General features: G+C 44.0%; 1 protein-coding gene, 1 long non-coding RNA gene and 1 other non-coding gene across 4 annotated transcripts; 1 reads left to right on the top strand and 2 right to left on the bottom strand.

The window, feature by feature from the left end:
* Positions 1-249: 249 nt before the first annotated feature.
* On the bottom strand, positions 250-25,005 carry Cs (citrate synthase). Of its 2 annotated transcripts, none has more exons than NM_026444.4 (11): positions 24,773-25,005; positions 12,929-12,979; positions 12,192-12,299; positions 11,468-11,533; positions 9,927-10,058; positions 9,521-9,709; positions 4,199-4,398; positions 3,433-3,562; positions 3,197-3,298; positions 2,579-2,788; positions 250-1,764 (listed from the first exon to the last, which is right to left on the bottom strand). In NM_026444.4, the coding sequence occupies exons 1-11, from the start codon at positions 24,812-24,814 to the stop codon at positions 1,600-1,602; spliced, it is 1,395 nt and encodes a 464-aa protein (NP_080720.1). In that variant the 5' UTR covers positions 24,815-25,005; the 3' UTR covers positions 250-1,599. The 2 variants fall into 2 exon arrangements, with proteins under 2 accessions (NP_080720.1, XP_030100721.1); XM_030244861.1 differs by lacking the exon at positions 24,773-25,005 and adding an exon at positions 24,308-24,350 and having other exon boundaries at positions 253-1,764.
* On the bottom strand, positions 13,357-13,491 carry Gm23182. The gene has a single exon (XR_003949073.1). It is a non-coding gene; the product is annotated as a U8 small nucleolar RNA (small nucleolar RNA).
* On the top strand, positions 17,324-25,593 carry Gm51822. Its single transcript, XR_003949053.1, has 2 exons — positions 17,324-18,081; positions 21,706-25,593. It is a non-coding gene; the product is annotated as a predicted gene, 51822 (long non-coding RNA).
* Positions 25,594-26,658: the final 1,065 nt, after the last annotated feature.

Raw genomic sequence — 26,658 nt, 5'->3', positions numbered from 1 at the left:
ACTGGGCTAGACCAGCTCCTGGCCTAGTCAGGCAAGCACTTGTGAGGTCTCTGTCCAAATTAGGAGGGAAGAGGGTTAAAGGTAAAGACTTCTTAACCTTGGGGAGAGACTCGAGGTCTTTGGAAATCAGCCTCCCTCTGAAATGTCCAGCTTGCCAGAGGAGGAATGCTCAGAATCACTGCTTCAGACCTTGCTAACCAGACCCCTTCCTCACAATGAGTCTTTCAGGCCTTACGTAAGAGCAAGCTCAAACATTGTTAATAAAAACATTTATTATTTTTAATTTTATACAGAACATCCTGAAGTCTGCATCATGACTTTAACAGTTACCCAGGGGTTTACAGTGTGTCCATCTCAACAGTGTGGTGGTGCTGGAGTTGGGTTCCATACAAACACAGGCAGGAGCTTTGGGATGAGGAGGGGCAGGACAGGAGTGTATCTCAACCCTTTCTCAAAGAAAAGGCAGTAGAGCATTCTGAGTCACTGAAAATCTGTGCAAATGGGGCTGCTAAAATAAGTGCTGTGCTATGGGCTCTTACTTAAGGGAAGAGCAAAAGACACTGATAAATAAAGGACCGTTTCCTTGACACGGGATGAGAAGAAGGCCCCAAGCCCTAGGTCCATCCATCTGATATTCAGTGGGAACTGTGTGTAACTGCTGTTCAAAAAGAAAAGCTAGAACCCCTGGGACCAGGCCCGAAGAGGCTGGTCATTCCTGAGCCCTTGTTCCGTGCCAGAGCATATTAACAGGAGAAACCAAGGTCAGAAGATAGTGGCTTATGTTCCATGGAAGTAAAAGACCTAGTTCACATTAAGTACTGATAAAGCCAAACGACCAGGAAGACCACAGGTCGGACAGACCTGCTGAGAGAGGACCCTAGTGGAGTTCAGGACAGGGAGACCCCCAGCATCCTCAGCTTGAGGCACAGCAGGTATAGAGGCCTGGAAGGAAACATAACTCCCCAGACCTTAACTTTAATGGTATAAATTTAAAAGGAGAAATAACTCAAATGTTGGGTGCCAGTCACAATAAATACTACGCCATTTAAGATCATCTGATAGCATAAAAAGTTGCCAAAGCGTCTCCAGCTAACCAAGAGATCTTGCTAGGTAGGAGGTGTTTGTGTACATTGGGAAAGGCCCTAGTGTTGGACACAGCTGGCATCCAACATGATTTCTATGGAAAGAAAGGGGCCTGTCCCTGGCGTAGATGACTTGGGGGTGGCAGCATAGAAACAAAGCTCCATGAGTGACTGCAGCTTGTCTGTAACCTGCTCTGACCTAAAGAGGAGGAGCCTGAGTCTTGCTCTAGAGATGGTGGTAGGCAGATCTAACCCTGACCACATGCTTCAGTCCCGGTCATCCTACAGCTGCTGGGCAGCTCATACCAGGAGGGGGAGGTGAACTGGTGAGGGGAGAAGGGGTCACTTTTGTCTTTCAAGTCTTAATTTATATTTTAACTTCAAATATATTTTCAGTGCCTCAGATACAGTTTAATCTTAAGTCTTAAAGGCCCCTGAAACAAAACAAAATTACACTTTATTTTTAAGCTTCCTCGTTTTCTTATAGTCAGTTTCCCCCCAGTCTCCCATTTTACCCTTACTTAGAGTCCACAAACTTCATCAGGCCATCCGTGCTCATGGACTTGGGCCTTTCCAGGGGGAAGCCTAGGGCTCTGCTCCAGATGAGCTGGGCTAGCACACCCAGTGCCCGAGACACTCCAAACAGGACTGTGTAGTAGTTCATCTCCGTCATGCCATAGTACTGTCAAGGTAGAAGGGAAGCCTTGTGTGAGAGTGGTACATGCACATACACAGTAACATGGGAACACCCGTCCTCCTCGGTCTTAGCCCAGTCAGCCTTAAATAAAAAGACCACCAGGGAAAGTAGTCACAGGTCAGTCAAGGGCTCAACCCCAGCCCCTGCCACAGCAAGTACATCAAAGGGCTCTGTGAGGACGGACGCAGAAGAGTCCTTGCTCTGGTGGAGCCTGGTAGAGTAGACCTGAAAATCTATGTATTTAAAGCCAGAGGCCAAGGAAACAGCTCAGTTGGTAGAATGTTTGCCAGTTAAGGCTGAGGGCCCAAGTTCAGATTCTTAACTTATACATAAGTCAGGGTTGTGACATGTGCCGAAATCCTGGAGACAGGAGGACCACTTGAAGCTTGTTACCACAGAGTGGCATCAATGACCTCCAGGTTCAATAAAAGACCCCATCTCCAAACATAAGATGGAAAGACAGAGGGAGACACTTGACAGCACCACTGGAATCCTTATGCACTCACATGCGACAAACACATGAATACATTCACCACCAACTAAGTACAGAAGTGCCAGGCCTGACGAGTGCCTTCATCCCCAACCCTTGGGGATGAGGCAGCGAATCTCTGGGTTCAAGGCCAGACTGGTCTATGCAGAGTTCTAAGTCAGTCAAGGCTACTGAGTGAGACCTGTCTCAACTAGGGGCACATGTGAGGCTCTGGGGTCCATGCCCCCGCTCTGATTAAGGAGCTGATTCTGTGCTTGGCAGAGAACAATGAGTACAAGGGAGAGAGAAAATAGGGAGGAGAGGACTCACCTGGAGCAGCACCCCACTGTGAGCGTCTACGTTGGGCCAAGGGTTCTTAGCCTTCCCTTGCTCTAAGAGGATATTGGGCACAATCTTGTACAGCTGAGCCACCAGCTTGAACATGGGATCCTTAGGCAGATGTTTCAGAGCAAACTCTCGCTGACAGGAATAGCGAGGGTCAGTCTTCCTCAGTACTGCATGACCGTATCCTGGGACCACCTGTAAAGAACGGGAAAAATAACCGAATTGGCATGTTCAGGTAGAAGGTTCTCCTCTTCATTCTCAGGGTTGATTTGGTCCTGGTGCTCAGGCAGGACTGTACATCAAAGTCAATCTGGTAGCTAAGTGAGACATGTCTAAGAATAAATGAAGTAAGGGCTGGAAATACAGCTCAGTGGTGGGATGCTTGCCTAGCCATAAAATGCTGGGTTCAAACCCTAACATTATAAAAAGAAAACTAAATTCACAAGGAAAACATATGGAGAAACTACAGAAAAAAAGCCCCTGCTTGACTAATGCAGGAACTGCTTTTATTTTCTGTATTTTTCCCTTGAGACAAGGTCTCAGTGGTCTGGAGTTTCCTTTCAGACTGCAGTGTTTGGGTCTGAGTCTCTCCTGGTTGCTTACCCGTCCTGAATTGAGTGTGTTCCAGATGTAGTCTCGTAACTTCTCATCTGACACGTCTTTGCCAACTTCCTTCTGTAGCTGTGTCAGCCAGACAAGCACCTCCTACATGTTAAGTTCAAGGGTGGGCAAAGAGAAATGTGAATGCGCATGCCAAGGGAAGCATGTCAAGATAAGAGATAGCGCTTGTGAGTAAAAAGAAAATATGGAACAGAAACAAAGAGAAAGGCCAGTCTCACCTGATTTGCTAGTCCATGTAGAGGCCCCGCCAGCCCATTCATGGCTGCTGCAAAGGACAGGTAAGGGTCTGAAAGGGCGCTGCCCACCAAATGGCTTGTGTGGGCACTTACATTACCACCCTCATGGTCACTGTAGGGATGTAAGGGAGAGCCAAAGGGAGAAAGAGAAGGGCTGATTATGACACAGACATTTCTTTTGTCATCTTGGCCTCATGGGCTCAAAACACCCTGGAGCCCTGTCAGCGGATGCCCACTCCCCACACCTACTTCCACTGATAGGAATATCAAATACACAGCTCACACACATTCTCAGCTACCCATCACAGTTTAGTAATGATGACCAGAAGAGGGCGCTCCTGGGAAGTTGGACTCCCTTATGTGAGGCAATTTCCCTAGGCTTTTCAGCTTTCTTTCCTTATTTCTTACCTAGTTTCAACCCTTTCAAGATGTTTCTTCCCATTTGCTACAGACCCTGTGTTCCCTGACTAACTTTAAGAAGTTGTTTTGTTTTTGTTTTTTTTGAAACATACCCCAATACCTAGCTCCCATTGCTGGGCATAGTGGCACATGCCTTTAATCCTAGCCCTTGGGAAGGAAGCAGAGGCAGGCAGTTCTTTATGAGTCTGAGGCCAGTGTCTACAGAGTGAATTCCAGGATAGCCAGGGCTACATAGACAGATCCTGTCTCAAGAAACAAAAATAAAAGCAAAACAAATTTTCCCATCAATCCAGGCAGGCCCTGGGGCATAACACCAACTGGAGCTCACCTATGGATGGTGAGGTACAAACGCATGAGCTCGGTGAACTGAGGGTCGGTGTAGCCTAACATGTTGGTAAAATTGTGTGACCAGTCTAGCCTAGAGTCAATGGCTCCGATACTGCTGCCCTCCCGGTACAGATTCCGGTAGATCTTGGCTGCAACGCACGGCAGCTTGGCAATGAGGTCCATGCAGTCCTCATAGATGAGCTGAAGAGAAGAAAGGTGGAGAGAAAGGAATTACCCACAAAGCATTAGGCTGTGATTCTTACTGTCCTTTGCATTGATAGCTATATGCTGAGTGGTTACATATTAAGTATATTTTGTGGTATGTAATAATAAGCATACACTGAGTAAACCACTATAATCAAGGTTTATAGCATCTGCTGTGTATTAACACACAATCCCCATTGTTTCCATCCCACTAAATACATAACTTCATATTCACAGATGAAGACCTGAGGTTCCCAGACCTTAGTTATTAAACTAAAATATAAACCCTGGTGTGCTCAATTGTGGTCTTCTCCAGGATGCTATAACTTTGGCACTACTGAACATGTGCTGAGATGCCACCTTTATGTGCACACAGAGGGAGGTGGAACATGGCACAGCACACAGAGAGATTCTCTCCCCTTCCATGGGGACTGAAGTTAGGTTTCAAGAACCATACAGATGCCTTTACATGTAAGCCACCTCACGGCCCACTGTTTACTATTAATTCTTTCTTTTTTTTCCTTTTTTTAAAAAGATTTATTTATTTATTATATGTAAGTACACTGTAGCTGTCTTCAGACACACTCCAGAAGAGGGAGTCAGATGTCCTTATGGATGGTTGTGAGCCACCATGTGGTTGCTGGGATTTGAACTCCGGACCTTCGGAAGAGCAGTCGGGTACGAACCAACTGAGCCATCTCACCAGCCCTAATATTAATTCTTTATTTCTTTATAATAATGTTTTAAAGTTAATTCTACATTTTAATTTGGACATCAAAGTGCTGACCAATTATTGACTAGCAAAAGCTTCGCTTCTGATACATGTATACTTTGATAGAAAACTTATGCAGCATGTAAGAAACCAGGCTCAATACCTGGCACTTAAATTTTTTTTTTTTTGGTAAAATATGGGGCTAGAGAGATGGCTCAGTGGTTAAGAGCATCTGTTCTTGCACAGGATCCAGGTTCAGTGCCCAGTTCCCAACATGCTGCCTAACAAAGGTCTGTTAACTCCAGCTTCAGAGGATCAGAGCCCTCTTGTGGTGTGTACGTGGGGCACAGATATACATGCAGACAAAACACCCATATATGTAAATCAATCAATCTTGAAAACCATGCCCCAAGGAGAGCATACTCTTTATGAAATACCAAACGCTCAGCAGTGAAAACATACACATTTATACTTTACAGACTATTATGCAAACCAAGCAGGTCATATTTATGTATTTAGAAAAACACATGCAGACGTACACATAGACACAGATTAATGAAAAATAGAAGCCATGAATTTGAGCGAGCAAAGAGAGGTACATGGGAGGGTTTAGAGGGAGAAAAGGTAAGGAGAATGGTATACTTATAATATAATCTCAGAAATAAAAGAAAATTTAAAAAATTCCCCCAAAGCAATACCATGTCTATAGGAATATAACTGACCACAATTCTCATGCCTCACGAGCTCCACTGCTATAAAATTCTGGCCAAGATTCTTGTATTAGCTATCACTTATCAGTCATAAGATGCAGGAAAAAAAAGGACATTTTTTAAAAAAATAAATGGGTCTTGCATGTGTACAAAAAATAAATCTAAACCAACAAAGCCACAAGAAATGTTTGGATACCTCTAAAATATCTTATAGTCATTATTATAAAGTATGGTTTGCTGGATGGTGCTGGCATACCCCAGGTATCCCAGGACAGTCAAGGCACTCATTGCTATACCTAGCTGACTAGTCTCTTTCTTTTTTCCTTTTTTACCTCAAATATTTATTTATTTATTTATTATATATAAGTACACTATAGCTGTCTTCAGACACACCAGAAGAGGGGATCAGATCCCATTACAGATGGTTGTGAGCCACCATGTGGTTGTAGGGATTTGAACTTATGACCTGTGGAAGAGCAGTCAGTGCTCTTCTATTTACTTCTTTTTTTTTTTTTTTTTTTTTTGTTTTGTTTTGTTTTTCGAGACAGGGTTTCTCTGTGTAGCCCTGGCTGTCCCGAAGCTCACTCTGTAGACCAGGCTGGCCTCAAACTCAGAAATCCGTCTGCCTCTGTCTCCCAAGTGCTGGGATTAAAGGCATGCACCACCACTGCCCAGAAACTAGTCTATTTCTTTGTTTGTTTGGTTTTTTGTTTTGTTTTGTTTTTTCAAGACAGGGTTTCTCTGTGTAGCCCTGGCTGTCCTGGAGCTCACTTTGTAGACCAGGCTGGCCTCGAACTCAGAAATCCGCCTGCCTCTGCTGGGATTAAAGGCGTGTGCCACCACACCCGGCGACTAGTCTATTTCTAAAAGATGAATTTTAGGGGCTACCGAGAGAAGAGAAACAACTGATATTGGATCTTTTTCTTTTTTCTTTTCTAGAGCTGAGGACCGAACCCAGGGCCCAAGCGCTCTACCACTGAGCTAAATCCCCAACCCCCTGATACTGGATCTTAAGATCATCACGCCAATATCATAGGACAAGTGATAGACTAGAGGTCTCAGATATCAAAATACCCAGGGCTTTAGCAACAGTGGATTTGGCCATTTACAAAGAAATTGTGAAGCTAAAAATACACTTCAGCAGTTAAAAGCACTAGCAGCTCTTGCAGAGGACCTGCGTTCAGTTCCCAGCCCCCAAATGGTAGTTCTCAACCATCTGTAACTCTAGATCCAGGTGATCTGATGCTCTCTTCCAACCATAAGCACTGTACACACGTGGTACACATACATATATGCATGCAGGCAAAACACTCATACACATAAGATAATCCACTCCCAAAAGATGAAACTTATAGTTAAATCACTGACTTCATGGCAATCTTTCCTATTATTGTAACCTACACAGTAAATAATTATTGTTTTGTTTCCCAAGACAGGTTTCTTTGTGTAGCCCTGGCTGTTTTCAAACTCTGTCTCTCAGGGGATTAAAGGTGTGTGCTACCACTGCCCGGCTGTACTGGCTAGTTTTGTGTCAACTTGACACAGCTGGAGTTGTCACAGAGAAAGGAGCTTCAGTTGAGGAAATGCCTCCATGAGATACAACTGCAAGGCATTTTCTCAATTAGTGATCAAGGGGGAAAGGCCCCCCTGTGGGTGGGACCATCTCTGGGCTGGTAGTCTTGAGTTCTATAAGAGAGCAGGCTGAGCAAGCCAGGGGAAGCAAGCCAGTAAAGAACATCCCCCCATGGCCTCTGCATCAGCTCTTGCTCCCTGACCTGCTTGAGTTCCAGTACTGACTTCTTTCAGTGATGAACAGCAATGTGGAAATGTAAGCTGAATAAACTCTTTCCTCCCCAACTGCTTCTTGGTCATGATGTTTGTGCAGGAATAGAAACCCTGACTAAGACAGCAGCTATAACAGTTATTTGAACAGCAGGTAAAGGTACTTGTTATGAAGCCTAAGGACCTGAGTTCAGCTCCTGGGCTCCACATGGTAGGACCTTCACATGCATGCTTTGACACACAAGCACCCCCTATTTCCTCCAGTCCCAAGGGATTTAATGGGTACACACATATGTTGCACATAAACTCACAATGGCTCATATATAAACACATAAGTGAATCTTTAAGAGTGTTTGCCTAGGATACATAGTCTTCCATCCCCAGCATCTCATAAAATGGTGTAGTGGCAAATGCCCATAATCCAACATTCAGAAGGCTAATGGAAGGCTCAAGGCCAGTCTGGATTATACAGTGAGTTCAAAGACAGTAACTGCTACATAGCAAGATTCTTTCAACACCTCTGTTTAATAAAGTGGTATGGGTTATTTGTGTATGTGTATGTATGCCTGTATGTGTATAATGTGTGTGTATACATACGTGTGTCTGTGTGTCTGTATGCACGTGTCTAATCTATATGTGTGTATGTATGTATGTATGTATGTAGGTATGTGTCTGTATGTGTGTTATGTGTGTATGTATGTATCTGTGTGTATATGTCATTTACTTTCCCTAAACTACCTATTTCCAAATAAACAAAAGGAGCTGAGAAGATGGCATTGTCAGCTGAGTGCTCACTCCTCAAGCAACTATGTAGCTCTCCAGCACCCATGTGAAAACCCAAGCACAGCAATAGTGTCTGTAACCACAGCGTCGGGAAGGCCGAGACTGCTGGATCCCTGGAGTTTACTGGCCAGGCAGGCAAGCCAATTTAATGAGCTCATTTCAGTGAAAGATCTGTCTCAAAAAGCAAAGTAGATAAAGTGGAAAGGATAATAAAGACACCTGATGTTGACCCCTGGCCTCTACACACTCCAACTCCACACACACAAAGAAAACAGGTGTCTTCTTGTAAACATATAGCTACATAATCAGCACTTCTGTGGTCTGTGTAGAGTTAGAAAAGGACGGAAGCAGTGTGTGCTTATATTACGCACTTGGACAGCACACTATGGCCTTTCCACATCCAACAGCAGAGTTTCAACGGTTTAGTCACTTTCCATTTTCAGTAAATAAATAAAGCTTGTTGCGGGATCCTATTAGCAGGATGCTGGTCACCTTTCTAGCCCTGACAGTGCCTTGGATTGTCTGCAGAAAGTGGCTGGCATTAGTCCTCCTGGACTGTAGCTGATTAGCTATCATTCACTCAGACCTAAGGCATCATAAGAGCTCTCCTTGGGGCTGGAGAGATGGCTCAGTGGGGAAGAGCACTGACTGCTCTTCTGAAGGTCCTGAGTTCAAATCCCAGCAACCACATGGTGGCTCAAAACCATCCGTAATGAGATCTGATGCCCTCTTTTGGTGTGCCTAAAAGACAGGTACAGCGTACTTACATATAATAAACAAATCTTTTTTAAAAAAAGGGGGGCTCTCCTTATTTGGGCTGGTGAGACGGCTCACTGGATAATGGCACCTAACAACTTGATCCCTGGAACCTCACACTGTATGAGAGAAAATTCCTATAAATTGTCTTCAGACCTTCACATCGCTGTGTGAGTGCTCAAATAAATTAGATGATAGGGGATAAAATAGGAGACCCCACGCTCTATTTTCTTTATGACTTCAACAGAAAACAAGTGTACTATCTTACAGTGAATTCTTACATTTTGGGGACTGAACTTGGGGCCTCACTCATGGTAAGCATGTGTGTGCTCTCTGATCCCAGTTCCTAACAGTTTACCCGACTCAAATCTCCTACCTCCCAGTACTTAGCTCGGTTCATTCCCTCTGCATATGCCCGGGCGAAGTTGCTTTCACTGTTGAGGGCTGTGATGGCTGCACTGAGCTGAGACATAGGGTGCAGATTGGTTGGAAAATTGTCCAGCATGGTGACCACATGAGAAGGCAGAGCTGCCCTTTTTGCCCATTCTCGTGAGAGCCAAGACACCTGTGAAAAAGGAGACACGCTCAGAAAAATAGAACAGTACTATCTGAGTAAAGATAATGCAGCAGGGTTCAGTACAATCCACTCAGGATCGGTCAGACTCTGCTGATACTTCTCAAAGCACACTCTTTAAACTCTAGCTATGGGCAGGTGGAGAGTACATTTTGACTAGAGACAAGCAAGGAAGGGGAAGGGGAAGGGTCAATATTCTTGGCTGTACCTGTTCCTCTGTGGGCATCTGTCCAGTTACCAGCAGCCAAAATAAGCCCTCAGGCAGGGGTTCTTCTCCACCCTTAGCCTTAGGCAGCATTTTCTGGCACTCAGGGATACTGTAGCCTCGGAAACGGATGCCCTTGAGAAAGAAGAGTGAGAATTACAACCAAATTTATTTAATCTGTCAGGCATAGAATTACACCAACACTTCAGTGGGTAGACACACTGGCCACTAAGGCGGACAGCCTGAGTGAGTTTGATCCTTGGGATCTACACCATGGTGTGAGAGGATGGACTCCTAAGTTGTCTTCCGATGTTCAGGCTTACAGTGTGGCACTTGTACCAAGTAAAAGTATCTATTTACTTAACAATATATTTATGGGGCCAGGTGTGGTGGTCTACACCTTTAATCCCAGCACTCAGGAGGTAGAGGCAGAGGCAAGAGAATCTCTTGTTTAGAGGCCAGCCTGTGTCTGAAGAGTGAGTTCAAGGATAGCACGACATGAAAAAACCCTATCTCAAACACACAAACAAAAATGTGTACTTTTAAAATTCATTTGCTTAAATTTTATTTTACTTTATTTTTTAAAAAAACGGAGCATCACTGTACTCCTGGCATATACTATGTAGACCAGGGCGGCCTTGAACTCAAAGAGCTGTGCACGAGCACACCTGGCTATTCGTGTTACTTTTCACTGTGTGTGGGGTGGGGGGGTGGGGGGGTGGGGAGGGTCCTGGGTGTGGGTGTACAGGTGAGTGCAGGTTCATGGTCTCCACAGAGCAGGAGTAACAAGTGTTTGTGAGCCAACTGATATGAGTGCTGAGCACTGAACTTGGTATCTATCGACAAGTGTAGTATGTGGGGCTGGAGAGATGGCTCAGGGGTTAAGAGCACTGACTTCAATTCCCAGCAACCAGATGGTGGCTCACAACTATCTGTAATGAAATCCAATGCTCTCTTCTGGTGTGTCTGAAGACAGTACAGTGTATTCATGTACATTAAATAAATAAATCTTTAAAAAAATAGTATGAGTTCTTAACTGCTAAGCCACCTCTCTAGTCCCATCAATGTGGTTTTGTTTATTTTTTTTTCAAGACAGGGTTTCTCTGTGTAGCCCTGACTGTCCTGGAACTCACTCTGTAGACCAGGCTGGTCTCAAAACTCAGAAGATGTGGCTATCTCTGTCTCCTGAGTGCTGGCATTAAAGATGTGTGATTTAAAAAAAAAAAAAAAAAGTCATGCTTGCACTAGACTGCCATGGGTTCAAGGCCAGTCTGGTGTACACAGTCGGTTCTAGGTCAGCCAAGGCTACAGAGTGAGACCTATCTCAAAAACCAAACAAAACCAAATCATCAAAAGAGAACCAAAACCAAACAAAACCCCAGTACTCTCAGACATTCGCTCTCCACACACTTACTGCGCTCTTACTGTGTACTGATGCACTAGAGCGAAAGCACGCTCTTCAGCTCCTATTCATACCTGGTCTGCACTGTGCTGCCTAGTTTCCAATGCGTTTGTATGGTCACTGGCGGACAATGGAGTCTTACCTCGTCAGGATCAAGAACCGAAGTCTCATACACAAGTCCCTTCATGCCTCTCATGCCACCGTACATCTGAAGGAAGGAAGTTGCAACCAATCATCAGTGAGCAGACTAAAGCTGGGTGGAGCTTCATGGAGCCCAGAGAAGACGTTTACTCTCTTTCTTCCAAGACTACACTTAGAAGGAAGTTTCTGGGGCTGAATTTCTAGAACTGACCAGCACATTACAAGATGCCATGCTGGGATGCATGTTCATGCCAAGGTATTACTGTCTCTTTAACGTGTCTGCCTTTGTTTGCTTCCTTTTCTTAACTGTATTTTATTTTTCCTCCACACTTATTGCTAGGTTAGATGGAATTAGATCTATTATGGGCAGAGGGAGGGAAGGAGGCAATGATTGGACACTGGTAGCTGAGCGGCCCAAACTCTTAAGGCTGAGGAAGCTACGTTAAGGCTAGAGGACTTGCTGGGGTGCAGTCTAACTGGATGGCGGGCACAGCATCAATCAGAAGACAGTGCAGCCAACAGTTAAAGAGTTGTGAGCTCAACTTCATCCATCTTTGTCAGAGGCGAATGAGGATAGGCATAACTATTAAATTTACAGAAAAAAAGTAGTACTCTCTAATGAATACCACAAAGCCCAACATTTCACTGCACAGAACAGAACGCTTCTGAACCAAGAGAGAAAACGGTGCCTTCGTGGCACACATCTAAGTCACCAGAGCTCTTACCATGTCCACAGTGATCTGGCCCACCACTGTCTTCCCATGTTGCTGCTTGAAGGTCTTAATTCTGGCCTGCTCCTTAGGTATCAGATTGCTCAGTACATCTTTCAAATTCTAGAAACAGAAATAGAAGAGTTAAGTGATGGAAGAAAAATCTATAGGGTTTCCTACTGTGGAGAAGGTATGTGCAGAATGTTTGTTAGCGTTTCTTGGTCTGCCAGGCATGGGGAGGAGGGAAAGTGGAGCTTAATTTTGTAGAGATGGAATGTCCTGGATATGGACAATGATGCTCACTTAATGATTAAAAAGTCAGAAATGGTGGGCACATGTCTATAATCCTAGCACTCAAGAGGCTGAGGCAGCAGGATTAGTAAAGTCACCCTGAACCTAACAGAAGGGCCACATATCAGGGCCTTGTACCAGGAATGAAAACAAGCAAAAACTGTAAATTTTACTTCATTCAGGGGTTATGAGTATGATTTAGTGGAAAACTGCTTTCTTAGCACGTTCTAGGCCTTAGCTTTAATGCTCAGCATTAGAAAAACAAAAAGGAGAGGGAACATTTGCTATTTCCACAGTATATTCCACTGAATAAATTTCTTTAAATAGTGTTATACTAATCACAACAATAATAATTACTGCCTAATTCCTTCAGTCTTAGGATAATCAGGTAAGTAGTTGCCAAGCACCCTATCCTGAGGTCAGACTGCGGCGAGGACTCTGTGTTCCTTGCCAGATCTTACCGTGGAAGAAGCACTGGCATGCCGGGCAGCAAGGACGAGGCAGGATGAGTTCTGCAAAGAGACGAAGACAAAATCCTTTCTATCAAGGAGTTGCGGTGACTCAGTCTCCCACTCCATTTTCACCTTTTAGGACATTTTGGCATAAAGCTGAACAGCTGGCTGGTAATTCTGCTTCTCATTGCCACAGTGTCACTGGTGTTCCTGTGAGAACTGTCCTGTCCTTCACACTGCTGAGTTTCTGGGCAACAGTTGTTAAAGTGTCTAGTGCATCCACATTTAATTGTCAACATGTCTGAGTGGCCCCACTAGCAATTGCTCCTGCTGCTGCTAGGATGTCTGCATCATTAAAGTCTCCTTATTCAATTAACCTGTCCAATCCTTTCAGAACAGCATTCCTAACTCTCACAGTTTATTTTATTTTCTAGAGAACCAGACAGGAGCAACCAGGGTGTTGCATATCTGATTATACAAAGATGTTAATTACAACTGATGCAAACTACAATTGTCATGTTCTGTCTTGCCCCTTAAAAGGAGAAGTAGGAAAGGATTATACCTTTTAAAAGCACATAGAATATCTACAAAGAAGCAACTGACAGACAACTACTTAAGATGATCAGCAGAGGGGCTAGAGAGATGGCTCATACCTGCTCATGCAAAAGACCCAGGTTTCAGCCCCAGCACCCACATGGTGACTCACAGCCAGCCTATGATTTCAGTTCTGGGGAACCAAGGGCCCACTTCTGCAGACACCAGGCATGCAAGTGGTATACAGGCAAACATGCAGGCAAAACATCCATACACATAAAATTTTCAATTACATGAAAAATAAAAATAAAAGAATTAGAGGAATTTTAATGGTTGTAAATTACCCCATGTGTGACATTTGTTTTTAGGTGTCAACTTAAGAGTATTAAAAATACCTAAAAGGCTCTTTTTTTTCTTTAACTTATTATATGTAAGTACACTGCAGCTATCCTCAGATACTCCAGAAGAGGGCATCAGATTTCGTTACGGATGGTTGTGAGCCATCATGTGGTTGCTGGGATTTGAACTTGGGACCTTCGGAAGAGCAGTTGGTGCTCTTAACCACTGAGCCATCTTGCCAGCCCCCTAAAAGGCTCTTACTCTCCCGCTCTTACCTCTTACCCCTCACTCTCACCCTCTCTCTCCTCTCTCTGTCTTCTCTCCTCTATCCCTTTCTCTTTGTCTTCTTTTCTCCTCCTCTCCTCTCTCTCTCTCTCTCCCCTACCTTCTCTCTTTCCCCCTGCATTTCTATAATAAAGCTCTTAAACCATAAAAAAAAAAAAAAATACCTAAAAGAAGGGTGTTTCTAGAAGAACTTAGAAAGTAAGTCTGAAGGGAACTAAGTGAAAAGAAAGTTACACAGTCAATGTGGGTATGGACTACCCTATCAGCAGGGGGCCTCACAGAAAGAAGGAAAAAATAAAAAATAAAAATAAAAACAAACCCAGAAAAGGTAAACCAGTCTCTTGTCTCTCCCAGCTTTTCTCCAAGCACACAGCAGACCTCTGCTGAACACTGGTACTTCCCAGGTTCTCAGGCTTATGAACTTGAATGGAAACATACTATTATTCCAGGCATCCTGTTTGTCTCTTTAACTGTGTGAGCATGCACACACATGTAAGTGTATCTATATCTATCCACATAGATATAGATACATATACAAATATAATTTTATTCCCTCCCCCTTTTTTTGACAAAGTTTCTTTATATAGATCAGACTGGCCTCAGACTCAAAGATCACTTGTTTCCACCTCCCAAGTGCTGGGATTAAAGGTGTGCCCCTGTCCCTCTATTCCTAGCATTTTTATATATTATCTATGTGCACTGTACAGGCATGCACCCATGGGCGCACACACACAGATGCACACGCACACGCGCACACACACACTCGCTCTTACTGACTCTCTAAAACCTTGATTAACAAACTACTCAAAATGATAAAGGAAAAAATTCAAGTTAGAACAACTTTAATTACAAGGAATGCAGAATACTTGATTTGGGAAGGAAAGCCCAGCATGGGATGGTACACACCTTAGCCCTAGCACTTGGGACAGAGGCAATAGGATCACAACGTCTACAGAGTGAGACATGTCTAAACAACAAAATCAAAACAGAGGTGGCCAGAGAGCGAGCTCAGCAAATGGAAACACTGGCTGCTCTTCCAGAGGACCAGGGATTGCCAGCAGCCATGTGGCAGCTTACGACCATTTGTAACTCTAGTTCTAGGAAGTCCAATGCCCACTTCCGGCTCCCACAGGTACCAGGCACAGATGGTACACAGAAGAACTTGTCTAATACGCACAAGGCCTTGGATTCGCGCTCCACTCCCTCAAAGAACTCCATAAACTTTATGTATGTAGTGATATAGCTGATAGTCTCAGCACTCAGGAGGCAGAGGCACTAGAAACCGAGTAAGATAACCCTCAGCTGCATGAGTTTTGAGTCCAGCCTTGTACTATGTCTCAAAAATAAATGAATGAGTGAAAATGCAGACTTGGGTCTCAGACTTAATTTCCATCTGCAGTTTACATGAAAAATTGCAGCAAGTCCTAAATGCAGGTCTACAATTTTATTGTGTTATGTTGGCTATGAGACCTAACATAATAGTCTCACGTTTCAAATCTCTAAAATGATAATAATAATAAGCCAATTCTAGGGGTGTGGGAGATGGCTCAGTGGGCAAGAGTGTTTACTCTGCAAGCATGAAGACCAAGCCCAAATCTCCAATACCCTCATAAAAAGCAAGACATCAATATTAAATTGTAGCTGTTTTATAAAAATTACCAGGCTGGGGCTGGAGAGATGGCTCAGCGGTTAAGAGCACTGACTGCTCTTCTGAGGTCCAGAGTTCAAATCCCAGCAACCACATGGTGGCTCACAACCATCCGTAATGAGATCTGGCGCCCTCTTCTGGGGCGTCTGAGGACAGCAACAGTGTACTTACATATAATAAATAAATAAAAAAAAAAAATAAAAAAAAAATAAAAATTACCAGGCATTTTGTTATAAACGCCGGGCGTGGTGGCGCATGCCTTTAATACCAGCACTCGGGAGGCAGAGGCAGGCGGATTTCTGAGTTCGAGGCCAGCCTAGTCTACAAAGTGAGTTCCAGGACAGCCAGGGCTATACAGAGAAACCCTGTCTTAAAAACAACAACAACAAACAAAAACAAATAAATATAACCTGTAAATTCTTTTCAGGATATTTTAACACATTTATTTTAAGTGCATTTCTATCCATAATTAGCATCTTCTACATATGTAGGTTAAAAAAAAAAGCAGTAATATAATAGGCCTGCTGCTTGTACCTATATCTCAGAAACCGTGGGGTGGAGAAAGGGGGTCCTAAGAGCCAGTCAGCCTAGCCTGAAAAGGGTAAGCATCAGTCTCAAAGCATTTGCAAACACTGACAGAAGACACCCAGCCTCGCACCTGGCTTCCACTCATACATGCACCTACACATAGTATGCACCACACACAAGGAGCCACTTTCAGAAAGTTAAATAAACTACAGGAGATAATTTGTATGAAGGAATGCAGGAGGGCTGGAGAGGTGGCTCAGTAGTTAAGCACACTCATTCCACCCACATGCTGGCTCACAATCATGGTAACTCCGGTACCAGCGGATCTAAGAACCAGGCAAGCAGGTGGTGCGCAGACATACATGCAGGCAAACCACATATATACATAAAGTTAAAAAAAAAGAATCTTAAGTAAAAGCTGGGTGCGGTGGTGAAAATCTTTAATCTCAGCACTGCAGGTAGATCTCTGCAGTTCAAGATCAGCTGGTCTGCAAACCAAGTTCTGGGGCACCTAACTAAGGCTGTCTGCTACATAAAGGAACCCTTTCTGGAAAAACCAAACACCAAAAACCAGAAAGAAAAAAATGTAAAGCATGCAAGACACTGATTTGTGTCTAAGTACTTGTCTGTATAATACTTGTTTCTTTAAAAATGCAGTGGCCTTGTAGCATGGTGGTGACAGGCCTATAATACAAGCACTACAAAAGTTGGAGCAGGAAGACTCGAGTGCTAGGCTAGCCTGGGCTACAGAGTGAATCCATGGATTTGAAAAAAGAAAAAAAGTGCCAGGTGTCATGGTCACGACCAGGTGGAAGGTATATAGAGGGGTCAGGAATTTAACAGTCTCAGTTACAAACCATATCCCAGTTCGAGAGCTATGTGAGACCCTATCACAAAAGAAGGAAAAAAAGAAAAATGAAAAACAGAATTGTACTGGCTACCACAGGAGTCAGTTAAACTCTACTAGGAAAAAGTGAGTCTCTAATTCCCTTTGGCAACAAAACAGGAAATAATTCCTCGATATCCTTTTTTTTTTTTTTTTTTTTTTTTTTTTGGTGAGGGGTGTTACTGAGACAGGGTTTTTACTCTATAGCCAATGGTATTCTGGGACTCAGTATATAATCACGCTAACCTGGAACCTGTGCCTTATTCCTCCCCTAAAACCTTCTAAAATGTCTGCAGCTCTGGAAAGGAGGTGCTTGGGGAGGGTCACATCGAAGCCAGGCACACCTCCATTCAGACAAATGGTTGCCACGTAAAGCTGCAGAATGGCTTTGTACAGTACACGAAAGTTATTCTCACTGATAGAACAGGCAGATTACAAACTTCTGAGTCACTCTTGAACTTCTATCTCCCAGCTCCTCCCCCACCCACTCTGGAGGCGTGGTACCAGGGATTTCAGTTTCTGGTTGCTTGCCACAAGAAGTCACCTCACTGAACAGCAGCTGTCAGGCGAATCAGGCAGCCACTTCACTCAATAGATTAGTTCCTTCCTGGGAAGAGCTGCTACCACAGCTTGGTGAATAATGGCTGACAGCCAGGATTCCTTCCCTACAGCGTAAAAATGCAAGTACCACAACCATTAAGAAGCTTTTTCAAACCTCCTATCATATTCAGTTGCCTTGAGTTTGCTCATTGTATTTGAGGCAGGATCTCAAGTAACCCAGGCTCCTCCTGCTTGACTCCTGAGTGCTGGGGTTACAGATGTGCCTGTTTTACACCTGACTGACTACTTCTGATCTCTTTCATTTCAGAGACAAGGTCCCACTATGTCGCCCAGGTTGCCATCAGTGAGAGCTGGGACTGCAGGCACAAAGTACCTGGACCAGTGAGTTTGCAATTATTGATGGAAGTAGATTATGGTTCTCAAATGGGCTGACATCAAAAAAATGTATCACCTCTATTTTACAGGGCTAAGAGAAAAATGAGTTATGATAATGCTATGAAAATTTTTTCTTGGGCTGGAAAGATGGCTCAGAGGTTAAGAACACTGACTACTTTTCCAGAGGTTCTGAGTTCAAATCCCAGTAACCATATGGTGGCTCACAACCATCTGTAATGAGATCTGATGCCCTCTTCTGGTGTGTCTGAAGACAGCCACAGTGTATACATAAAGTGAATAAATAAATCTTTTTTTTTTTTTTTTTTTTTGGTTTTTTCCAGAAAGGGTTTCTCTGTGTAGCCCTGGCTGACCCGGAACTTACTTTGTAGACCAGGCTGGCCTCAAACTCAGAAATCCGCCTGCCTCTGCCTCCCAAGTGCTGGGATTAAAGGCGCGCACCACCACCACCCAGCTTAAATAAATCTTAAAAAAAAAAAAAAAAAAAAAAAGAGAGAGAAAAGAAAAGAAAAGAAAAGAAAGAGAAAAACTTTTCTTTGGCTCAGGGGTGGGGATGGGGGTATTTGAAGCCACAATTCTCATACTCATAGTGAACTAAATCAGGCAGGGTGCACTGGTGCCCACCCTTAATCATAGCACTAGAGACAGTGAGTTTGAGGACAGCCTGGTCCACACACATTAAGTTCTACAACAGCCAGGGCTACATTGTGAGACTTAATTTCAAAAATAAATAGAAACACCCGCCTCCTTAGTGTCCCCGAAGGCCTGCCACAGTAGTACACACCTATAACCTTAGAACTTGGGAGGTAGAAACAGGATCATTTTAAAACCAGCCTCAGTTATGTGGAACACTGTCTCAGAGGAACTTGAAAAGGAAACTTAAAAAAAGAACCACCACCAACCAAAAAAGGAAAGAAAAACCAACCAACAAACAACAACAGTAAACTGGCCTAGGACAAAGACTCCTCTGTTTCCAGAATCAGGTCAGAGAACTAAAGCCATTTACACCCTGTGTTTCACAATGGTCATGCTGGAAGCTAGCCTGCAGTGTTTGGTCAGGCCACTTACAGACCCAGCAGAGTAGTCCAGATTTTATACTCTGACCCCCGTAATACTAATAAGAATTCTCTTAATAATTCTACCTGTCAAGCCAGGAGGCAGTTGCATACTCCTGTGACCCTGGCACTGGGAGACAGAGGCAGGCAGATCTCTAAGTTTGAGGCCAGCTTGGTCTACAGAGAGAATTCCAGGATAGCCAGGGCTACAATACCTTGTTTGTTTGTTTGTTTGTTTGTTTAAAATAAGATAAAATCTACCTATCATTTTCCTTTTAAATTTTGTATTATATTACTACTTAAGTGCTTGAGTCACACATATACACCATGGCTTTGGTGTGGAGGTCAGAGGGCAAATTACAGAAATTGGTTCTGTCTTTCCACCACGTGGAACCGGAGTGGTCATCAAGCTTAGGAGCCAAGTGCCTTTACCTGCAGAGCCATCTTGCTGGCTCCTGACATTCTCACGGTATCTTGCCTACAAATCCACTAATTTTCAGAGAGGAAGACCATCAAAGATTATTATTCATACCTCAGAAAAGGTCTGAGTTGCCCAAATCGAAAACAAAGGATGGAATCTTAATTTTTTGTTTCAGCAGAAATCCATTCTGTTCTTTGTATGACTGTTTATTTTATTAAGTATTTTTTAAAATTATGTGCGGGAGACAGGACCTCACTATAAGCCTTGACTGGCCTCAAACTCATAAGAATTTAGATCCATGTGCATCTGCCTTCGGAATGCTGGGATAAGGTAAGTGCCAACATGCCTAGGTTATAAAATTTATTTTTAAAGATTTCTTTTAATTTATGCATCTGAGTATGGCACGTGCATGCAGATGCCCACAAAGGCCAGAGGAGAGGGTGGGTTCTCCTGAACCTGGAGTTGAAGGTGACTGTAAAGCCACCCAATGTGGGTGCTGAAAACCAACTCAGGTCTTCTGCAAAAGTAGTTTATACTCTTAACTAATGAGTCATCTCTCCAGACCAATTAATTGTTTTTTAATGTATTAGCTTTTATTACTTTTAACTTGGAAATTCATCCCTGGGCTGGTGAGAACGCCCAGCATGTAAAGGCACTCGCTGCCACACCAGATGATCTGAGTTTGTAGAAGGAGCAAAAAAATTAACTCATATAAACTGCCTTCTGACATTCGTAAGTGCTGTGTGACATGCGCCCAGACACAAATTATTACATATATATATATACCAAATGTCACCTTAGCACTTTCTTGAAAATAATAAATTATTTCCTCACTTCTGCTAGGTTTTTTAAAAAACAAGTTTTAGCTCCTAACACTTTGCTCTAGGTTTTACAAGATTCCTTTCTAAAGATATGTAAAATAATAAATAAAGCTGGGTATGGTAGGTCATGCCTATAATCCCAGCAACACATATGAGTTCAAAAAATATAAACATAAACTGTCAGATTCCATCCCGTTTCTTCAGGATCACAATCTCATCAAATCAGCAACATGCCAGATAATGGTGCCTACGAAAACCTGGGCAGTGGAAATAACTGCCAGATGCTAAGAAGATAGTGCTAAAGTTGCACAAGAAATTATGATGTGGCTTTAGTTGAGATCCAAGTCTGGTTTCCTATGCTGCATGGTTGGATTCTAAGAACCGGGAATGCCAATAGAGCTCTTCTCTACTTATTCACATACACTTCTGTCCTTGCTGACTGACTGAGCCCATGAAGTCATATGCTACCAATTTAAAAGTTAGTAGGAACAAATAGACTTATTCCACAATTAACATTAAGTCCCACTTGGTCAAGGAAGGTAAATGTCCACAGATTAGAGTTTTGCCTTCAAAAGTTTTGGGTGTTAAGCCTATTTCACCCGAGAAAAATGACTCTGCTTTGTTGAGATTAATTTCAGATTAGGGCTTATAGAAAATGTGCAGTGAAGCTGGGCATGGTGGTGCACAGCTTTAATTCTAGTGCCTGGGGAGCAGAAGGCAGAGCGGGTGTATCTGAGTTTGAGGCCTGTCTGCACTACACAGAAAAATCTTATCTTGAGGGAAGGAATAAATAAGTAATGGGGGGGGGGGAGTGGAGGAAGAAAGTAGTGGTGTGGACATGCTGCAAGTCACTGTTAATGTAAAACTGCACTGATCTTTTCAAAGTTCCAAACACCCTAGCCTAGAGAAGTCATTCTCACTGACACAGAATTCCCCTTTAGGATGGGTATGATGGTGAAGCCTTGAGGCAGACTTAACATGGGGGTTAAGAAAGAGTTCTTGGCCAGACTTGGGTTACATGGTGAGATTCTTAAAACAATATTCCTTTTAGATAAGGCTGATAAAGCATGTTGACTTCAAAAGCTTAAAGGTGACCTGGTGGCCCAATCCTATCCAATTCCTATCCAATCCCAGATCAGCTATGAAAAGATCAGGACAAAACCAAGCTCAAGAATGATAGGTATGAGCTACATACCTCCTGGCCAAGGTCTACTTATATATCTATAGGTCTTGACAGATTTTACTTTTTAGTTAAAAAAAATTTTTTTTAATTCCTTTTTCTAATTGTTTTTGTTTGTTTGTTTTTCCTTAACAGGTTTCATGTAGCCCCAAGCTGGTCTGAAACTTTTGGAACTTGAGATCTTCCTCCCTTAGCTTCTTAAGTCCTGGAATTACAACCTTGCATTAGTTGCAGGCACACACACTGAAGGGTATAAACCCAGAGTCTTGCACATCACTGAGGCAAATCACTGACCTCCATCTCCATTATTTTCAGCCTTTTCTTTTCTTCTCTTTTCTTTTCTTTTAAAGATTTATTTATCTATTATATGTAAGCACTCTGTAGCTGTCTTCACACACTTTTTCTTCTCTGTCTGCCCCGCTTGCTCCGGGTCAAACATTTTTTAATCTATTATATGTAAGTACACTGTCGATGTCTTTAGACACCCCAGAAGAGGGCATCAGATCTTATTAAGGATGGTTGTGAGCCACCATGTGGCTGCTGGGATTTGAACTCAGGACCTTGGGAAGAGCAATCAGTGCTCTTAACTGCTGAGTCATCTCTCCAGCCCCACTTTTTTTTCTTTCTGAGACAGGGTTTCTCTGTGTAGCTTCCTCCATCCTGGAACTCTGTAGACCAGGCTGGCCTCAAACTCAGAGATCAGCCTGCCTCTACGCCCCCTTGTGCTGAGATTAAAGATGTGCACCACCACCAGTCTTTAAAGTCTCTTAGTATTAAAAAGTAAAACTGGTCACCAATGACTAAGGGAACGGGTCTAATTTAGAAAGCTTAGGCAGATAAGAGCAATGCTGATATGCTGAAAGGCTCCCCAGACTCCCAGTTATGCTGCATGGCCCTCTCCAGGTTCTACTCCTTAACTTTGTTAGACTTTGACAGTTTTGTGTTTTTGTTTTATTGTTGCTGTTCTCATTCCCTGTGTGTCTGTGACTTCAGGTGTCTTCCTCCACTGGTCTTCACCTTATTATTAAAATCTGAATAGAAAGTCTCCTTAAAACCTGGTTCCTGACAGACTGACTGGCAAAGGATACCCTGAGGTTCCATCTGACTCCACTCTTCCCTCGACCGCAGCACAATAAGGGTCATAGGTGATGTAACTAAACGTGGCCTTTAGGTGGAGGTAGGGATTTGAACTCAATCCTTATGCTTACACAGCAATCACTCACACTTGTGCAGTCTGTGCATCTGTGAAGCCCAGGATGTCCTTGAATTTGTAATGATCCTCCTGTCTAAGCCTCCCAGTGTTTGTTTTACAGTTGAGAGTCCCCATGTCCTGTTTCTGGGCTTTGCTGATTTTTTTGTTGTTGTTTTGGGTTTTTTTGTTTTGTTTTTTGTTTTTTGTTTTTTGTATACAAAGTTTCTCTGTGTCGTCTTGGCTATCCTGGAACTCACTCTGTAGACCAGGCTGGTCTCCAGCTCCAGATCACAGAGATCCACCTGCCTCTGGGATTGCAGGCAAAGGTGTGTGACATCACCACCTGGCTGCCCTTGCTGATTTCAAGAGTAAGCCTCACCTCTTGGGAGAAGCAGGTAGCTCAGGATGGCCTCAAACTTACTATGTACCCACTGTCTCCGTTTCCTCAGTGTTGGGATTACAGCCACGTACCATCATGCTCAGTGCAAGGCACACTGAGATTCAAGCAACTCAAGCAACTTGACCAACAGAGTACAAAAGACTAGCAAAGTTTCTGGGATCCTCAACTTCACTTCTAACATAAAAGTAAAGAATGACAACACAAATGTGGCCCAGTCACCCTCCCAAAGCATTATGACATTTCCTAGGGCTTTATGAAGCAAGATAAACTAAAAAAAAAGTAAAACCAAAGGCTTTTTCAAGTTCACTGTTGTGTTAGACTATCTGGTCTGGGTTAGCAGCTCCTGAACCGATCTAATTATAGGTCCACCATTCTGCCAAACACCGTCTAGAACTTGCTTCATTTCCCAAGAGGTTTCCTTACCCAGTTCCCTGGCAGCAGCAGTAGCAACAGCCAAGTAAGACAAGTGTCTACCAAATAACCAGTCTCTACCTTGTTGCCAGACACAGAAAAGCCCCAAGATAAACCCTACAAGTTTTGTGGTACATCTGACAACTATGCATCTCACACAGAAAGTTAATACCATTCTAAGTCTTTTCTTTCCTCCAGGTGTACTTTGCTTCAAACTATCTACTGATGAGAAAAACCTATTAGTTCCTTTAAAACTAAAACAGAAGCCAAGGTCATTTGTGGGACTGTCCCCACTTGGGTTAGAGCTGAAATTCCCTCAGCATAGCTGGGTCTCTGTTTAAAGGCCCAAGTTATGCTGAGCAAAAAAGTAGTGATAACGTGAAATTAAGAGTTATCCCTACTTGGACTTGAACTTCAGAATTCAAAAGGCAAACCATCAAATTAAAGGGCCGCCAGGGAATAAGGGGAAGTACTCCTGGTAGGTAGTAGAATTGAGTCATGTGACCTTGGTGTTACTACCTCACGCCTGTCTTCATTTATTGGCCTGTAGCTTGGAGGAACAACCTTTCTGGTTCTACCTAGAGCCTGATGTGATACATAATCAGCAGGTTTAACAGAAATGCCCCACCCTATTCAAGCTCCTCCTATATACATTAAGTGCAGGAGTCCCAAGGACAAAGAGGAGCTGGGGGGCTCTAGTCCCCTAACAAAACTAAAACGGCGGGGTCACTTACAGGCTTCAATTACAGTGAGGAAAGAAACAGGTCCTGACAGGACTCACCCTACAAAGCAGAGCCCAAATTAGCCCCAGTGACCAAGTGAGCATATTTATACATCCCCCACTCCTCCTCCAACAGTTCTCTCCCTAATTCGGGGGACCACGCCACATCTTTGCTCTCTGGCCTTGCAGCCAGGGCCCTGCATCCCTCGCTTGCACCTTGGATACTTGATATGACAGAAGGCGGGCCTCCCGGCCGCCGGGGGCTGCAGGCCGGGGCCGGCAGCGTTCACCTTAGCCGGAAGGGCACGCAGCACATGGCCTAGGAGCTCTGGGAAGGGTTGGCGGCTCGCCAGGGTCGGGCCCCTTTAAGGCGCGGAGGGCTGCGCTCCGGTGTGGGAGGGAGAGCCGGTGCCGGAGGCCCTGCGGTCGCCTCAGCCCCACCCCGCGCGCCACGGCGCGCTCCCTCCTTTAAGCTCACCTTGGCTCCCAAGAGCCGGGTTGCTGCAGTGAGTAGAGCCATGGCGGGCGAAACTCCGGGACCTGGCGGGAAGGGACCGAAGGGAGAGAGCTACAGCTGCAACAGGAGCGGTCGCCGCTGTGATGGAGACCGCGCCAACCGGCGGACAAGGTTGAAAGGAGGCGGCTGAGGGGAAGGGTAGACAAACCGGCACAGGCGCCCAGCCCAGGGTCCTCGGCGAGGCCCCGCCCTCTGCCCGAAACTTGAGCCCGCCCCCCTCCGGCGACCCACCCCGGCCTCGACCATTGGCCCAAAATGGAAGAGGGGCGGGATCTGAGCCTTTGACAGATGTTATCGCGGGGAGGATTGGACCGTACGGATTAGGCTAATTAGGAGTGGGTGGGAAAGGGATTGTAGGTGTCTAAGGATGTGCCTGAGAACTCAGTTAACTTCCTTCTTTGGCTTTTCCCTTTGCCCTTAACACATTTCGGGTTCTCCGGAGAATGCTGAAGATAAAGCTCCAGCACGCGACGTTTGAAGGTCACTGAACACTGCAACTGACCATTGCACTTCCTCTACCTGCTTGGCATGCTTTCTTAAAGAATGTCTTTGGTTAATGACTTCATGGCCGTGGAGGTGACATCACGCAGAAAGCCCGCTATGATGCCAGAGTTAGTTGCTTGATGGTCATTTGTGAACAGAAGAAATCTTGAAATTACAGATACTGACCCCGTTATGTGGAGAAGAGCAAAACCAGAAGCCTGAATGTTTAGTGATGTTTGTGAACTATATGGAGTCTAAGTCTTACAAAAGCCCCCTTAATATGAAGGAACCTTTCAGTCTTTGGGTCCTGGGCCTTATGATTCTGACATTCTTCATAAAACCCCATATCATAAAACCCCATAGAGCCAGCCCACCTCAGACACAGGATCAGGAGCTGCAACTCTCCACTCAAGATCAGGTGTTAGACACTCTCTTTTCGTCCCATCATTCACAGTATTTCCAAAGGACTCGAGGACGTTTATCCTACTTGGCTCTCTCTCTTATTTCTCCCTCAGAAAACATTGCAGTGAATGACACAAGGATTTAATGATCTTACACATCACTCTTAAATGCCCCGGGGTAGAACACCTCAGAACTTCTGTACTTTCCTGTGCCTACTGTGAAATTGGCCTAAGGGTGGAGAGAAGCTGACCCAATGATCAGAGCACCTTATCTGTAACCACCAAGCCTCAAATGTACAATCCTTTTATCTCACCACATGACAGTAACAAAGTGCAGAGGTCTCAGTATCCATGTAAGCCAAGTTCAGATAGTCCTTGTTTATAGAGGATGTAGTTTGTGGCTTAGACTTGGAAAAGAGAAAGAAAACCCCTATTTCCTCAAGTTTTCTCATATACATATTCATATCTGCCCAGTAGTGTTGTTCTAGCTTGGAAGTCAGGTAGTTCTTATGAGAGAACTTTATCAAGAGAAGCTGCGCCTCTTGAGAAGCAATAACCTTAGACCACCTCCCCGGGGACTTCAAAGCTTCACTGATCAATATTGGCTCCCAATTTAGCATCTCACATGGGGTTTCCTCATAACCCCAGAATAGTCTGACCTGGTTCCTTCCCCCATAGTTAATTATCCACAGAGACTAGCTAGCAGATCAGAGGCCTGAACTCCAGTGCCGTAAGTAACCAGAGGCTGTCCCCATCAGGTGAGGCTGCTGAAGGGACAATTATTGGGTGGCCATAATGGTAACTGGAGTTTTAATAACTACAGAGAGAATGCCATCCTTTTTAAGCCCCTTGATAGGATTCTGTACTTTAACGTCCAATTTTTATTTATTTGAAGTTATTTAATCCTGATGTCCATTGTTATAAAATCAATGTGAAAGCCCAGAGATGAAGGGGGTTAAGTGG

The sequence above is a fragment of the Mus musculus genome, chromosome 10 (assembly GCF_000001635.26).
Source record: "Mus musculus strain C57BL/6J chromosome 10, GRCm38.p6 C57BL/6J".
In the NCBI taxonomy this organism is placed as follows: Eukaryota; Metazoa; Chordata; class Mammalia; order Rodentia; family Muridae; genus Mus; species Mus musculus.
This window is presented reverse-complemented; position numbering and strand designations above follow the sequence as displayed.